This window comes from Plectropomus leopardus, chromosome 23 (assembly GCF_008729295.1).
Source record: "Plectropomus leopardus isolate mb chromosome 23, YSFRI_Pleo_2.0, whole genome shotgun sequence".
Lineage (NCBI taxonomy): Eukaryota > Metazoa > Chordata > Actinopteri > Perciformes > Serranidae > Plectropomus > Plectropomus leopardus.
The window spans coordinates 20,834,687-20,852,065 of record NC_056485.1 but is presented as its reverse complement, the minus strand read 5'-3'; the positions used below and the strand labels follow the sequence as shown (position 1 = coordinate 20,852,065).

The 17,379-nt window shown below is 36.9% G+C and overlaps 3 protein-coding genes across 3 annotated transcripts; 2 read left to right on the top strand and 1 right to left on the bottom strand.

Annotated features, from left to right (window-relative positions):
- The first annotated feature begins 208 nt into the window (after window positions 1–208).
- Window positions 209–3,309, top strand: LOC121962117 (dickkopf-related protein 2-like). The gene is made up of 4 exons (XM_042512314.1): window positions 209–376; window positions 746–902; window positions 1,990–2,115; window positions 2,924–3,309. Exons 1-4 carry the CDS (start codon window positions 209–211, stop codon window positions 3,307–3,309), a joined length of 837 nt encoding a protein of 278 aa, XP_042368248.1.
- A 6,437-nt stretch (window positions 3,310–9,746) lies between these two features.
- Window positions 9,747–10,671, top strand: LOC121962126 (GTPase IMAP family member GIMD1-like). Its single transcript, XM_042512324.1, has 3 exons — window positions 9,747–9,906; window positions 10,040–10,302; window positions 10,408–10,671. Exons 1-3 carry the CDS (start codon window positions 9,747–9,749, stop codon window positions 10,669–10,671), a joined length of 687 nt encoding a protein of 228 aa, XP_042368258.1.
- A 386-nt stretch (window positions 10,672–11,057) lies between these two features.
- Window positions 11,058–17,024, bottom strand: LOC121962112 (aminoacyl tRNA synthase complex-interacting multifunctional protein 1-like). Its single transcript, XM_042512310.1, has 7 exons — window positions 16,945–17,024; window positions 14,150–14,244; window positions 13,919–14,032; window positions 12,725–12,907; window positions 12,435–12,634; window positions 11,505–11,676; window positions 11,058–11,348 (listed from the first exon to the last, which is right to left on the bottom strand). Exons 1-7 carry the CDS (start codon window positions 16,974–16,976, stop codon window positions 11,182–11,184), a joined length of 963 nt encoding a protein of 320 aa, XP_042368244.1. The 5' UTR covers window positions 16,977–17,024; the 3' UTR covers window positions 11,058–11,181.
- Between the last annotated feature and the right edge of the window lie 355 nt (window positions 17,025–17,379).

Sequence of the window (17,379 nt, the reverse complement as noted above, 5' to 3'; positions counted from 1 at the left end):
GTTTGGATATTTCTACTGTAAACTAAAATAATACTTTTCGCTGAGATTCTGAGGGAATTTTTGGTTGTTTTTTTTTGTTTGTTTTGTTTTGTTTTTTTACTAAATGTTAGAAAAGTAATCTAAATTTAGCAATGGCTCAACAGGGAAAAATGTTTGCACGTGCAGTTGTATTTATTTGTTTGTGTGTTCAGTGGCAGCCGCAGTGACGATGGACCGGGAGTTGGTGCTGATGGTGTGTCTCGCGCTCGTGCTGGTGGCGTGTTCCCGCGGCGGAGAGGCGCGCGTCAGACTGAACTCCATCCGGACGGTGATCCTGCGGGAGGGGCACGTGCTGCCGGTGAACAGAAGCGCGTGGGAGCCGAGCCTGGACCTGACGGTGAGTGTGTGATGCAGCGCTCAAAACTTAATCTTATTAAATACAAGGTGCAAGGTAGGTTTATTTCCCTTTTTCCAAACGTAGTTTAATAAATAAATAAATAAATAAATTGCGAATTGTACAAGCAAAATATGTTGACAGAGTTTTTGTATGGAAAAGACAATCTGCCGGTGGGAAAAAAGGTAAATCACAATGTTATTGCAAAACATTGTAACACTTTTTTAGAATGACCTAAATATCATAAAAAATTGTATCGTGGTTATTTCCATCCCTAATGTGTCACGCATCATTTATTTGAGTATGCAGATTTTAATGAGATCATTTGTGGATATCTAATGATGTGTGTGTGTTTTTTGTGTGTGTATGTAGCTCTACCAGTGCATGAGCGACCTGGAGTGCAGCGAGGGAAGTTATTGCCACGCCCCCAGCAAAGGCCCCGCCCACTCCCGCTGTCAGACCTGCCGCAGGAGGAAGCGGCGTTGCCATAGGGATGGCATGTGCTGCCCCGGTAACCGCTGTAGCAACAGTAAGTTTTTGTCATCGTTAATGTGTACATAAATAGGACGTTTGTCATTTTGTTATGTCAAAAATCAAGTGAGGATTATTATGCGCTGTAAAAACTGTTACTGATAGTCACTGACATTAAAAATATATATATTTAGAACTGATTATACACAATGAAAAGAAAATAGTCATGCAAGTCAAAAACAAAAGATAATAAGATTTTAACTCTTAGAGACCTGGATCAACATGACCTTTCACGTGAAACATTCAGACACCGTTCAAGAGTATTTAAACCTGTAAAGATTGGGGGAAAAAAAGGCAGTCAGAAACTTGCCAAGAAATATCCCACAAATTAAAGGAAAAAAGTCAGTTTAAAAAAGCATCTTTTACAAAAACTGGGAAAAATGTCCAGGATACTACACTAATACTACACTAACTACACTCTAATTATCAGGTAATTTTCCTCTCTTATAATGTCTGTGTAATTTCTTTTTAATTTACCCATTGTTTTCATTCAATGTTTCAATGAAAGAAAGCAAGGCAATTGAAAAATGTACAACATTGTAAGAGTTTTATGTCAAAGTTCCAGCTTTCTTGTAAAAATGATGACTTTGTATCTCTTAAAGTTGAAACTACTTCAAAACTTTTAAATCATCTTGAGATTTAAACGGAAAAACAAAACAAAGCATTTGACTTCCTGTATCTTCTGATTGTATCTAAAACGATCTCCTTATTTTGATTTAGTAACTCAGGATTTCATAATTTTGATTTTAAAAGCATAAATTCTAGTTTATTTCTAATAACGAATTGTGTGACCATTAAACCGAGACTCAAAGGTATCCTATTCTTCTCTTTGTATGTTTTTAAAGCAAGTGTGCTTTTAGTTTTCTATTTTTTATAATATTTTTGTCGTTTTTATTCTCTGTAGGCTACCTCCGTCTGAATTATAGTTTTTGATGCTGCAATTATTTTGTTGATGAATCTATGCTACTTGGCGAACTCTGATACTTTCAGTCACTGTTTGTTGTCCCTGCTGAGTAAACAAATACATAAAATAATCTTGGTAATTTCCATTTTCACACACTCGTTCTTTCCTGTCTCTCCCTCAGACATCTGTGTTCCTGATGAGGACAGTTTTGTGTCTCAAAGGATCCCGGACTCCGATGGAGGGATGTCGAAAAAAAAAGGATGGAGGAAGAGAGAAAAGATGGATGTAAAAGGGTTCTCTGGCAAAGGTATGGTCATAAGTTATAACTTTTAATTCATGTCATTTTTATTGTTTTGTTTGTTTCCCTGTACATCTTAGAGTATTATAATATAATAATATTTATGTAGCACTTTTCAAGCTTAAGCACCAACTGCTTCCCAAATAAAAAGATTGACAGAATCAAATAAAGATATCAGAAACCTCTGTAGCCCCTCCTCTAACCAAAATTTAGAACATTAGGAACATTAAAACAAAAATAACAATGTGCAGAAAGACATATGAGGGTGCAAGTTGAAAAATACAGTTTCATAAATAAGTAAATAAAATGTGGAAAAGAGAATTAACCTCATTAAAGATGATGAAAATTAAGACTGAAAAATAAATCACATGTATAAGCAGAACAGATGCTAACAAAAGAAATTAAGTCGTATAAAACAGGATGAATGAAAAAACAAACTCTTGAATTTAAATTTGGCGAAAGTGAAAGTATGTGGCATGCATAAAATACAATTGCATTCCAAAACTAAAACAGGACCACTGTAAAGTGCAAAGATAATAATCAATTTAAAATGTAACACTATAGGGAATTGTTGTCAACCATGTAAATTTATTGTTGAAGTCAAAAACAAGGTTTGTTAAAGTCACAGAAGTTTTTATCAAAATGTTGACTTATATTTTATTTCTATAAGGAAAAAAAACACTATCTCAAACTGACAAAGGTGCGCTCTGGTTTCTGATTGGCTCAAAAGTGGATTATGTCACCAGTGGGGGACATTTTGGCTGCTGCTCTTCCTTTATGTATAGCTGTCGTCTTATGACCAGTTTTTGTATTCCAGGTCAGGTCGGGGATCCCTGTCTTCGCTCCTCCGACTGCTCAGACGCTCTGTGCTGTGCCCGTCACTTCTGGACTCGCATCTGCAAGCCAGTGTTGCGGGAGGGACAAGTGTGCACACGACACCGCCGTAAAGGGAACCAAGGCCTGGAGCTGTTCCAGCGCTGCCCCTGCGGCGATGGACTCAGCTGCCGAGCACTGCGAGAGCCCGGCGCCCAGTCTTCATCACCGCCGTCATCTTCTCTGCTGGCGGCGGCTGCTAAATCCAAGTTCGCAGCGTCCTCGTCTCGCCACTCTTCGCCGCAGACATCCCTGTTGTCTTCATCAACAAAGTCATCTTCTTCGCCAGGGGTGGCAAAGATGCGACTTCATGTGTGCCAGAAAAACTGACAAAGACGCAGAGACAGACAGAAAGAGGGGAAAAGTGAAAGAGAAAAGGGGAAAAAAATCTTTCCTCAATGACAAACTCCAGAAGGGACGAGAGGCAGAGACTGAAAAAGAGAAGAGACAAACGGAGGTAGCGGTGAATAAGCATACCTGTTTACACCTGTGAAAAGGCCCCATCCCCTCCTCCTCCAAACTATCTCAATGCTAATCAGCTTCCTGTCGGGCTGCATTCACACACACACACACACACACACAGTCAGTGGGATGTGAAACTCTTTGTGGTTCAGATCTGGTTTCCTCCTGGCTGTCTAGACGAGCAGAAACCGCTTTGAAATCCGGTTTGACCCTGTTTACACCAACAGGAAGAACGTTAATATTTAAAACCTGATACATATCTGTTGTGATGGCCTCCAGTCGTCTTTGAAAACCCACAGACATCCGATTTTGAAAAACCACACTACAGAAAATATAATTACATCTAGTCTTGTATTACATGGTCTAAAATCTAACTTAATTCTCAAACATGGAAACATTGTGGCCACATAGTTTTACTAATTTCAGTAATGTTTTAATGGCATCACATCTGTGAAGTGGCATTATTACTGAACAAAATTCCTGAATTGCACTGAAATTACATTTTAGGGATCCATGATAATATTGCACATCATCAGTGTCGGCTGACTTTGTCCATAATGTTAAATATCAGAATCAGCCACATGCTGATTTTTATCAATATCACAAACCAAATTTTTTTTAATATATTAACACACCATTTATTGACATTTTTACTATTACGCAATTTCTTCAATAAGACTCTTCCACTGGAATGGACAGAAAACAAAGTATGCTAATCAAAACAAAAATTACTAATGATTTATGAGTGCATTTAGAGGAGATATCCATTATTACCATTTTTTCAGATATCACAAACCGATATTTTTATTATTGACAAAGTAAACGCATACAAAATATAAACCCTAACTTGAAGTATTTTTCTTATTTTGCACAATGAATTTATGTTACATACACTGAAAAACATTGTATTTCATGTCTCCATCTGGTGGTGGACCATCACATTAAGAGCATGAATATTATAATTGCACTACAAAAGAGTCTCGATCATAAAACTTTGGTGGGCAAAAAAGTATAACTATCAGTTTTGGTTATTGGCCAAATGTGATGTTATACAGGCATATCAGATATCATCAAGAAATCCAATGTCAGGCATCCCTGTTAGATTTATTTTGTCCCAAGATTTTAGCTGAACTTGGACCACAAATGGAGCAGCATCTGCAAAACAAGCTAGACTCTATTATAAAAAGAATGAAAAATATACAAATATAGTCATTTCATTTTTGATTCATATTTATTTTAATATTTTCACATTTTACCTTACCCTAACTCATATTAGCTTTGGTTGCATCTTTAGATATGCATCTTGTTTGCAATTTCTTTTCTTTTTTTTGTTTATTTGTTTTGTTTTGGTTTGTTTTGGGGGTTTTTTCTTCCATAATTTGATATCACTCTGGAAAGCTCATGAAACACAGGAGTTTTATGTTACAAAAATCTGATGCTCTGCTTAACATTGAAAGTCAAACTTGATTTAACAAGCAAAAATACTGAACTTAGCATTTAATTTTCTGTCCTTTTTGGCGACCAGGAAAGACAAAAACATGTAGAAAGAGCTTTGACAGTTGATGTTAGCTTTAGTTTCATTATGATAACAGTCAAATTTTGGCTACTAGCCTCCAAAAGGCTGCTCAGATTAGCCAAACTCATTTGTTTGTTGTTTGTTTGTTTTTATGAAGCATGTGCTATGACTAGATGTCATCTTAGATTTTGGATATCGTAATTTACTACTTCTTGTCGTTTCCTGGTTTTAAAGGCTGCATTACAGTAATTTTCTGAATTTACCAAGCAGTTTTTGCTGTTTTGTTATTTGCCCTTACCAATTCACCAATTTGATGTTTATCAAAAATCATTTCTTATGTAAACGTTCAGTGAAAGCACCAGTAGTCAATCCTACAATACCGTCACTATTGTGATATTATTTTCAAGCTACTTTAATAATGATATCCATTTTCTGCCTTTCAGACCTACTTTGTAGATGCATAATGTTCTGCCGAAACCCCCAAAACAAAGACTGGACCACAAATATACCTTTTCTTTTGACAAACTAAAACCTATATCGAAAGACAAAACTTGGTGTCAATGGAAACTCGTTCACATCCTTAAACTGTGAAATGCTGCCTCGTTTAACTTAAACTGCCCGATCTTTAAGTCCAGTCCCGTCCTGTCTCATTTTATTGCACTGTTGTTATTATGAGAGTTTTGTCTATAAGTTGTTTTTGTATATATTGGATGAATGTCGGTATAACTATTTGCCTGTTTATGTGTAACTCTGCTAGTTAATTTGGGCCGTTTATTTCCACCACTTTAAGAAGGAATGTTGTATTTTTATAATGTAAGATACTGTCGATCACTAATCTGTGTTTTAATCATTAAATTGATTTGTCATCTGCAACATATTTGTCTTGTTCTTTTTCTTTTTCGGACAAATTTCTTATGCGTTTAGAGATCACATTGGCGTGTTCAGATAAGTTTATATACAGCCACGTAGTGATGTTGACAGTATTTAATGTGTGAGGCAGTAGAGTCCTACATCTGGTCGGACCCTCCTGCATGTGAGAAGCAGGCGCTGAATGTTTTCCCCGGCGCTGGTGGGCGGTGATAAGATTAACAAAGGAAAAAGACGTGCCCATGGGCCTGCAGAGGCACGCGGAAATGATTCCATCTGTGCAGATAAAAGTTATTTATGACCACAGATCTTTAAACTGTTTGCTGATTTAAATATCTGTCAGAGGGATGACAGGTGATTGCTTCATCACGTAATGAAACACAGAGCAAGAGCGTCTTTGGGTCTCTAAAAGAGTAAATTTCTGCAAAGTAAAAGTCATCAGATTGTCTTACATTGGACTTTATGAGGTCTCACTTTCAACAACATAACTTTTTATCTGATTTAATTTCTTTTGCCTTAATTACTTGAATAATGTCAGATGTGTAATAGCTCCGAAAACCCCTAAAACTCACTTTATGTTTAACTCTTTGCAACATGAGCGAATTATTTTGATTTCTTCCAAACACATAGGTGGGAGGCAACAAGATACTTAACAAGACATGCTCCCCAAAAATTGCAAAAATTGTTTATTTTTTACCTGAAAATAAGCAAAACAACAAACAAACAAGAAAATGACCTAGAAAAAGGCAATGTGATTCTGCTGCTGTTTTTTTCAAAATTGACCATGTTTTCATGGGGTGTATTTTATATTCTCAATTTCAGTTTACACAATCTGAGTTAACAGAAACCTGACTAGTCTTACGTTTTTCCATTTTTCGTTTGTCTTTGTTTTTTGTGCTAAAATCAAACAACACGATAACCACAGTGTTGTTGAAACAAAGTGGTTTGCAGAAAGGACGATTTAGTCGGCAGTTAAATAGTTGTGAGGACAGTTTTGTAGAAAATTCTTAAGAAGGACAAAACTTCAGAGTATGTTTTGGTGCATATGACCTCAGATGACGATAATTTTTAACATCGTATCCTAAAACCTTTCCGAGAATGGATTTGGAAAGAGAGGAGTATGTGTTTGTGGGAGCGAGTTCCCTCTTCTGTGGTTGGTAGCTGTTGGGCATCAATGTCCTCACTTTGGATATGGTTGTTAAAGAGATAACACACACACACACACACACACACAGTCTTTTACATGATCATGTCACTCTTCCCCCGTGTTTCCCAGCTTCCTCTTCAGGTCACCACATTATCGTCACTTTGTTTCCATGTTTCCTTGTGTGTGTGTGTGTGTGTTATCAGCCCCCCCCCCCCCCCCCCCCCCTCCATGTTCTGACGGTAATCTTTTCAAAACGATAAAGTCAAACAGCTTTTTGCTTTCAGTCAAATATGTTTTTTTTGTTGGTTATGCTGGGCTGGTTTGATTAGTGCTGCTTTTTGGTTCGACTGTCAATACGACTTCACAGAAAGTCCGAGGTCATCAATTACTGGTCCGTCCACATGCTGCTGCTGATGAAAATATAAGTTAGATAAACAATTAAAATAAAAAAATAGGAAAACAACTACTCTATAAGAAATGTGAACACATCTTATAAAGATGATTGCTTTTCAATATAATTAAGGAGTTGGACATACATACCAATAATATTTGTAAAACTCTAAAAAATTAAAATAAATACATTTAAAAAAAACAATAAAACTATAAAACCATACATACTACCAAAACAAACCACTCTAAAACGCTACACAGTCAAGATTTGACTGGTTGTTTAATGTTATGTTACGTCGGGTTAAAGCAGAACTTAAAGTGGTTATTTTTACATCTGCTTGTCCTAAAACTTGTGCTGGACTTTAAAAGTTCATATTCATCTTACAGAATATGTGTCGGATCTTTCAAATCTTTTGTGCCAGCTTGACTATTTTTTTCATACATCGTTTGAAGAGGTTGTTGCTCTTTCATACTTACCACTTTGCAATTTTTACCAGCCGAGCAATTTTTGTTTTTAACTGGACCGTGAGGGTGCCGTACCAGGTCGCCGTGCCATATCTGATGATGCTATCCAGCAGTGCGTCGTAAGCATTATTTCTGTCCGCACACCAGTCAGAGTGTGTGTGTGTGTGTGTGTGTGTGTGTGTGTGTGTGTGTGTGTGTGTGTGTGTGTGCAGTCTGTTAATAATCCAGCAGCCTCAGATCGTATTATCTCTGTGGTTTCAGGATAAACTGTGAGCAGATGACCACGTTTTCTCCCTGCAGACGCCCGAGGCAGCAACAGTTTTCACTCAAACTTTATTTCACACAGAGCGCCGACAGAGCGGCTACACACTGAGGGTTAACCACGGGGTCGCGGCGGCACGTTTATCCTGGTTTTACTGTGACATGAACATCAACAGTAATGGAAGCTCATCTGAAAGGAAAAAATCCAAAAACGTTTTTTTTCATTATTATGACTATGACTGAATATTTCAGAATTATGAGACATGCTATTGTAATTATGATATTTATATCAAATATTCATAGCTTTTTATTTAATCTTTTTTATTTGTATCTGTTTCATATTTAAGAATTATGAGACATGTTACAATAATTATCATATTTATGTTTTATAGAATTATGTTAATATTGTTGTATTTTTTCCCATTTCTTAGTTTTTTTTTTTTTGTTTCACTAATTTCAGGTATTTTTCTTGTAACTTTTTACTAATTTCTCATTCATTTTGGGGTAAATTCTTCCTAAGTTGCTCATTGCCCCTCCATGTATTTGAAAGACAATGAGCAAATTGGCTCAGGTTTCAAAGGGTTAATATATTATTATTGTTATTATTATTATTGTTATTATTATTATTATTATGAGCAAATGTTAACTGTTTGCCTTGATATCAAATAATTATAAGAATTTTTCTCCAAATTGCAATATAAAATATAAAAAACTTAAATTATGATATGCAGAGGACACACACACACGCACACACACATGCTACACTTCCCCTTTATATCTAAATTGCCGGGATGTTTGTCAGTTTTACAGCCTAAAATAAAACTATAGAGCGAGGGACAGATGGGTAGGACTGGTTATTATTTAACTACAAATACACACACACACACACACACACACACACACACACACACACTCCAACATTGATCAGTGCAGGAAATGTGACAGTATTTTCCTCTCCCTGTGAGGTGAAGCAGGTAAGACTCGCTTTTTTAAATTGTGTTGATTGTAGAGTTTAGATGTCTTGAAACAGACAGCTGATTTTTAAAGGGTTTGCTGTTTCGGTTGAAGGTTTATCATCTGTTATATTTAATCATAATGACCCATGTATGACGCCAGGTAAACATCAGTTTAAAATTCAATCCAAAGTGAGCAATAGCTGTTCTGATCAAACTGATTAAAAAATAGATTAATTTGATCATTTTTCAATATTTACAGCTTCTATTGGTCAATCACAACATCAACCAAAATGAATTAATAAAAATCTATGAATATTTTCTTTAATAATTTTTTTAAAGCGACAATTTGCTAATTGGAGAATTGCTATTTTTTTTCCAAGTTACCCAAAGTAAACCTCAAATTTTCATGAATAACTGGAATGAAAATATTTTTATGTTTGTTTGTTTTTTTAATGTTGAAGATGGGGGAAAAAAAAAGTAGAAACCTATGAATGTGAGTACTGCATGCACTGTTTTGCAGGAAAGTAATGAAAATGTCATTCATATATCTATATATGTGTGTTTATGTATATGTACATATATATATATATATGTATTCTTTTTAGAAATAAGATATATAATAAAATATTACCACGATAACCACTAAATGTTGCGCAACATTTTGTCTTTTATTGTAAAATTTTAGGTTCCATCATATCCTGAGATGGATCTCAGTCGCAGTCGCCGCGGCAACAGCCTCTTCGGAATCCTCAGTGATTGTGGTTGTCACCATGGCGACAACAAGCGGAACGTTTTGACCCTGAATGTGTTGTTGCTAGGTGACAGGCAGAGTGGGAGGAGCTCTGTGGGGAATGCTCTGATTGGTCAGTAATTTGCCAAAAAAACAAACAAAAAAAACCACAACACACCTCTGATAAATGTTATTTTTGAATCTTTGAATTTTAGCTGTAAACATGTTTTTGTTTGTGTGACATTTGTTTGAAAAATGTTCGGCAGGTGGAGAAGAATTTCACACAGGCCCCTGCCTTTCTGGCATCGCGGTGACGATGGAGCACCAGCTGCTTAGCCGAAACTTTCCACGGTTTTTCCGAAGGCAGGGGGCGGAGTCTGACCTTGTTTTGAGAGTGATGGACACGCCCCCTATGTTGCCTAACTGGCAACGTGTGCACAAGCTTTGCCCCGAGGGCGTGCACGTACTTGTTCTTGTTGTGAGAGCTGACCGACTGCACGACAACACACACCTGGAGGAGCACGCACAGGTATACACACACACACACACACGCGCGCACACACACACAGACACACACACAGAAACAGACACGCTCAATGTCATGTGATGTTGTGTGTTTTGTGTCGGCGTTCAGACTCTCTTCGGTCCTGAGTGGCGCCGTCATGCTTTACTCGTCCTCATACATGCTGACCACCTGAAGGAGGCGGGGCTTCACACGTCAGTCAGTGACTGGCTGCGAGCTCTGGCTGAACAGGTGGAGGGAGGAGTCTTGTTCTTGGACAACAGCCGTGATTGGCCATCAGTCAGAGGGCGCCCGCTGAGAGAGCGACTGCTCCGCCTCTCAGCCAGGAACCATCACAGAGCTGTGATGGTCCGGACAGAGGCTCGCTCTGACTGAAATTACAAATAAACGACAAACGGATGACTTCACAGTGGCGGACGATTCTTCCATCAGAAAAAATGTGTATAAAAAAGGCATTTTCTGCTCAGAGTCAATCAAGATTCAGTAAACTATCTACGTCCTTGTCCATGTAACGCTTATCAGTTCAATTATCCATGTCACAAATGAAAAATAGAAAAGTGAAAAATTGTATTTTTCGTTTGTCAAATCAATGTGAATTTTTTTTTTTAATTTTTCAGATTTTTTCTATTTGTGAAATGTTGGATTGGACAACAGAAAAACTGAATATGTCCCAATCACCAACACTGGTTGGGTTTAACGTAACTAAAAAATAGGGTGGCTTCAGGTCACATACAAACAGGGCAATTGAGGAAATAGATGAATGTGGTTTAAAATGTTTAATCAATAAACAACAGCAATTATGAAATCAATTTTGTGCAGGAATTTCAAAATAAAAGCACTCCGGAGCACATCAGGTCTTTAGCATGTTGTGGCCCCTTGCTGCGTCTATCTGATGCCACAGTTGGTGATGGAGGGGGCCCTGCAGAGCCCCTTCCCCTTCACCTCAAACCCGCATCCTTTATAGTTGGCCACGCCCCTCGAGTCGACCTGCAGGTCGGGCTGAACGAGCTCCCAGACCCTCTGCTTGGACTGCAGCTCCCGGTCCGGCTCACCTGAACACACACAGATAACAAACCACGTCTGAGGTTTTTATCTTTATTTGTCTTTTAATTATAAGTTAAAAAAAAAAAATTTTTTATGTTATTTAATTAATTCACTTCGTTTGTATTAGTTTTTTTATTTAATTTCATCGCTGTAACCATGGTTACCTGGGTAGTTGAGGAAGGTGACTCGGTCTCCGGGGGTGGAGCCTGTGGGCGGAGTCAGCAGCTCAGCAAAGTCCTCAGAGGTGGCGCAACAGAGGAGGCGGGCCTGAGAGACCACGCCCCTCAGCTTACAGGCCTTAACGTTGCATAACAATACGGCCAGACTGCCCCAGAGCTGCAAGAAGAGAGCGAGGCGAATTACAAGTTATTTTTCATTTTTAGAGAAAATTTTGAATATAAGAAGTTCATTATTTGACATTTTGAGAATAAAGTCATAACATGGGAATAAAACTGTAACATTCTGAAAATAAAGTTGTTATATTTTGAGAATAATTTTATCATTCTAAGAATAATGTATTTCAAGACAAAAAATATTTTAAGAATACAGTCATAACATTTCAAGAATAAAGTTGTGACGCTGAGATCAGTATGTATTTTAAGGGAAATTCAAAATATTGTAAGAATAAAATAATGCTTTGAGATTAAAGTTGTAACATTTTGAGAGGAGTTATTCTGAGAATAAAGTCATTTTTATGAAGGAAAAAGTCACAAAATTTCAAGACTAAAATTGTAACATTTTAAGAATATAGTTGTAACATTTTTGAGAATAAAACCACAATATTTTAAGAATAAAGGTGTAACATTTTAGAAATAAAATTGTAAGAGTTTGAGAATAAGGTTGTGACATTTTGAGAAAAAAAGCTGAGAAAAGATTAAAAATTTGGAAACTGATGTCATATTTACAGGGGATCATCGTAGCATTTAAAGAATGAAATTGTATCATTTTGACAGTAAAGTCGCAACATTTTGATCATAAATTTTAACATTTTGAGAATAGTTTTAACATTTTCGAGAATAATATTGTATTCAAAGTGTAGCGTTGTAACATTGTAGAATATATTTGTGAGATTTGTAATTAAAGTCATTCGTCACCTCCTCCAGGTGTGTTTTTGTTCCCAGCTTGCTGACGACCGTTCGGGGGGCGTGCTCTCCTATGTCCACCTCCTGGACGGACATCGCCTCGGCCAGCGGGTGGCGGCGGATGCTGAGGATCCGTCCAACCCGCAGCTCCAGCCGTGACACGTCGACGCAAGGCTCCACCTCCAAGGAGAACGAGTCGGAGGCGGGACGAGCTATGAGTGAGAGAGCTTCGTCAGTCTTTTCTTTCTTTTTTTATTTTTCCTTATCGGCTCCTTCCTTCCTTCCCTCCCTCCGCGTCTCACCTTTCCTCTCCCCTCGCCTCTCTCTCCTGCTCTGTCTCTCCCTGCGGTCATGTGAGGAGGTGGGAGGAGGGTTTGAAGGAGCAGCAGCTGTTGCTCCTGCAGGTGAGGGAGGCTGATCGACAGGTGTGCTGGGGGCGGGGCTTACCGTTGGAGGAGGGTGGGCCGGAGAGAGCAGCGCCTTCGCTAAAAAAGAGACCAAAAAATTTAAAATTTAAAAATATTTTTTTTTAACTGATGTCATATTGTCGGTAAATAAATGCAGTAATTCAATTTAATGTGTTTTTATCTTTTGGACAAAGAGGTTTGACTTAATAAAGTTCTTATTAAATTAAAATAATCTGCTGCAGTTCTCTGATATTTTAAATGTGACCGCGGTCGACGCTGAAGCAGCTCAGAGGGACAGAAAATCATCTGCAGTTGTCCCTGTGTGTCTGCACATCTCATATTCTGTTTGTGAGGACCGGGTTGAGTTTTAGACCTTGAGAGAGCATTTTAACCCTTTCAAGCCTTCGTTTTCTTGTGCTGCTTACACAAGCATGTAAACTTTTGCAGCATCAGCAAATTGTTTTGATTTCTTCAAACACATGGGGAGGGCAGCAATTTGGCGAGTAATGTCCTGAAAAATGCAGATTATTTGTGAGAGGTTTAAAAATAAGAATTATAAAGAGAGAGAGGTAGGGAAATTATTTTAAAAAATGTTTTAAAAATAAATAATAAAAGACTGTGGGTCTAATTATTACAATTATATATTTAAAATTCTATAATATTATAGTTTTTTATATATATATATATAAAGATGAATTATAAAGACGAATATATATTTCATTGTATTTATTGTTATTTGATTTTTATTGCACTTTTCTCCCAGATCATGTCCTTGTTTGTTTTCATTTTACCTTTTTTCTATTTGTCTTGTTTTTTTCTCAGGAATTTTTCTTGGATGTTTTTAGTAATTTTGGAAAGTGAGAACTTGCATGCAAAGAAAATTTGAAAAGTTGAGACATTTTATGGAAAATAAGGATTTCTTGGTAAAGTGAGGACATTTGTATGGACTGACGTGAGGACATGTTTCTTTGAAAGTCAGAAAAGTGAGGAGGCTGAGGACATTTTCTGGGGACAAAAAGATATTTTTTCTAAAGTTAAGATATCTTTTGGAAGTATGAGAATTTAAGGGACGTTTTAAATTGTGTGCACCGGTGCGTCTCCGCTGTTTTTCCTGCAGCTGAGCTCTCAGCTGCTCGATGTCTTTCTTCAGTTTGCCGTTTTCAACCAGCAGCTTCTTCTGATCTCTGACAGACGCCTGCAGCACTAAAACACACACACACACACACACACACACACACACACACAGGATCAGTTTATTGATCATGATTGAATTGGTGTGCATCTTTGTAACGCAGCACATGCACGTGTTTTTGCTCTTACGTGCTTTCTCTCTCGTCAGCAGGGCGTGAGTTTTGAAATACTCCAGGATCTGCTCGCCGTCCTCCGGATCGAGCTTTATCAGAGCGGCCGCCACGCTGAGAGACGGACAAACTGACGGTTAGACAGTGAGACAAAACAGAAGACATGGAGACAACAGTCCATTTTCTTAGAAAACCCCCAAAATAAAATAAATTTAAAAACTACAAGAAATTTGTCGAAGTTACAAGAAAAAATCATGAAAATTAGCAAACCAAAAATGTAAAACAATTTAAAAACAAAAATACTTGGAAAAGTAAAAAATAATAAAATAATAATAATAATTACAAATGCAGTTTTACTGGGCGTTTTCCCTGTTTCTTTTAACTGATGTTCTCCCTCTCTTTACTTTGACAGGTGACATTTAAGAGGACGCAGCAGGTCGACAGTATGTGACCAACAGAATCTGAAAGCTGAAAATATTCAACATTAAAACAACGACCGGCTCTGACGTGATTTTAAGGATGCAAATTAGTGATGTCATCAACACGCTGGTTAAACGTTTATATAGATGATATCTGCAGGATGTCACTGTTTATGTCATCGCCGGAGGGCTCTGAACAGACGGTGTGAAATGTCAGAATTAATTGAAAAAGGAAGTTTTTTGTGATTTAATTTCTGTATCAACAGAGATGAGTCCTGTTGTCTCAGTCTGCTTCAAAGCACTTCCTGTCTGTCAGGCAGATTAGAGCTCTCAGCTGTCTGTCTGTACATCTGTGATCCTCAGTGAAGAGTTAAAAAAACAGAGCTGCTGTTTGTCTCAGTTTATTTAACACAGTAATGACCTCAGACTATATTTAGTATGTTAAGCCTACAGGTATTTTTTGTTCGAGTTGGAAACATAACATTTTCTGTGTCAAGACGTGGCTGTACGTGTTAAAATCTAAACATTTCAATATCTCAAATTTATTATGCCTTAATTAACACAAAACAAATCACAAAAATAACTTTAGCACTGATTTTATATGCTAAATATGATATTCACACTGGAAAAAAAACACATATTATTGAAATATAAGTTGTTCTGAGTCCAAATTCCCGAAATCCCATTTTTTTGGTGAGATTTATTTTCCTTTAAATTCTTGTGATTTTTAAACACTTTTTGCAATTATTCATTTTTAATTCAAAACATTTTGGTCTTTTTTTTTTTCAAAATTTTTGGTGACTTTTTTTCCTTTATATTTTGCGGTTTTCTTCTTTTTTAAACTTTTGGTGATTTTTCTTTCAAAATTATTGGCACCACACATTTTGGCAAATTTTCTCCATTTTTAAAAATTTATTTTGGTAATTTAAAAAAAAAGAAATGACAGCATTCAGTAGAGTCAGAAACTATAAAACCAAAATAATCATTGGATTTTAAATGGACTCCTTTAGTAACTCGAGGAAAGTCAAAGGAAAAATATTTGTACCTTTGGGGAGGGAATACATTGCTATGGAGGCTACTTTGATATTTGTACAGTTTTCTGTGCTTTTTGATGCTACATCACGTTATGCCCTCTTCTGCTCCTGTAATAATCGCTCCAGCTGCTAGAGGGCGCTGCTTAACAATCAACGCGCGTATAGATCGTAATAAGCTGCTTGTGCATTCGACCTCGGTGGCAGTTTCTTCGATGAGAATGTTGTATAAGCACTGGAGTAATTTCAGCCCTTTTACCTTACACTGACCAAAAACCCAAAAGTCTTAACCCTGAGTTATAATGCTTGACCTTGTGGGGACCCCAACTTCTGTCCCCATGGAGTCCCCATAATGTATGTAACTCAGAGCAGGACACACACACACAAACAGGCAGCAGCTGCTGCACCTCTGAAACGCAGAAACAGCTGCAGTCAGGCCTCCTGCTAAAAATAACGCGAGCTGCTTCCAGACAAACGAGACAACAGGAGAAATAACTTCTACCAAAGTCAACACAGAAATAATGAAATCTATAAAAAATCTTCTGTTACAAGTTAAAGTCCTGAACTAAAAAATCTTAGTTCAGTAAAACTCTGTTATGAGCAGAAATATGTACTGCAAGAATAAAAAGTAAAACTACTATTTATGCAATTTGACTTTATTCAGAGTTATTTTTATTATGTGAATCGTTATAGATGTATTAATTATGTAGTAGTAATATAATTTAATTTGTTTAAGTCCAAGCAGCTTCTGACTGTTGACAAAGTGGAGCTTGTTTTAACGACTCTATATAATTTTGGGTAATTTCATCAATAAAATGCATTGTTTTATAAACTGATTGCATGTTTGTTTTATAAAATAAATTATAAAATGTTGATCTTAAAAGTAACTAAAGTTGTCAGATAAATTTAACGCAGTGAAAAGTAAAATATTCCCCTCACATGTCATACAAGTGCCAAGCAAAATGGAAATATTCACCATAAAACTCAGGTACCTGAATATGTACGTAACTTTTCTAAATGTACTACAAGACAATGAGCAGAAAATATTGATATTTGATATTCACAACAAATGAAATAACAGCAAGAAAAAATCATAAAAGGGAAACAAAACAACAGTAAAACGTTGTTTTAAAAAACAAACAAACCAACATTTAATACATCAAAATTTACCAAAAGAGCTCCTGAAAGCAACAGCAAAACATGTATTTTTTATTTTCTGACAGAAATCAGACTTTGATTAACCTTTAAATCTCCTCTGCAGGCGGTTCAGATCTTTATATCGTTGTTATTCACAAACGTCTAATAAACGACAGACGATAACGGTCAACACGGACGTTTTGGGCTTTTGGGTGTTTGGGTCATACCTGGGATGAAGCAGGTTGTCGGCTTTGTCCATGTCGGTCGATGTTGTCGGTCAGACGGTGAGAGACAGAAAGAGTTTGTCTTCAGCTGAGACGGACGCTCTGTCAGCTGTCTGTTTCACTCTGCAGCTGGTGGAGGTCAAAGGTCAAACACCTCCCCTTTAAAACCACACAACCACAAGATTTGGAAACTCAGTGAGAGATCTGATGAAATACTAAACAATTTAATTTGTTTTTATTGTAATAAAATAAAATAAAATTTAATTTGTATTTTATTTTCACTGTTATCTTTCCACCTTTTATGAATTTAAAAATAAAAATAAAAAGTGGAGTTACTGTATTTTGTTTCCCACTGACCTCATCAACACACTGCAACCAATTTATCTATTGATCAATCCATAGATGAGTTTAGGAGTGTGTGGGTGTGTGTGTGAGTGT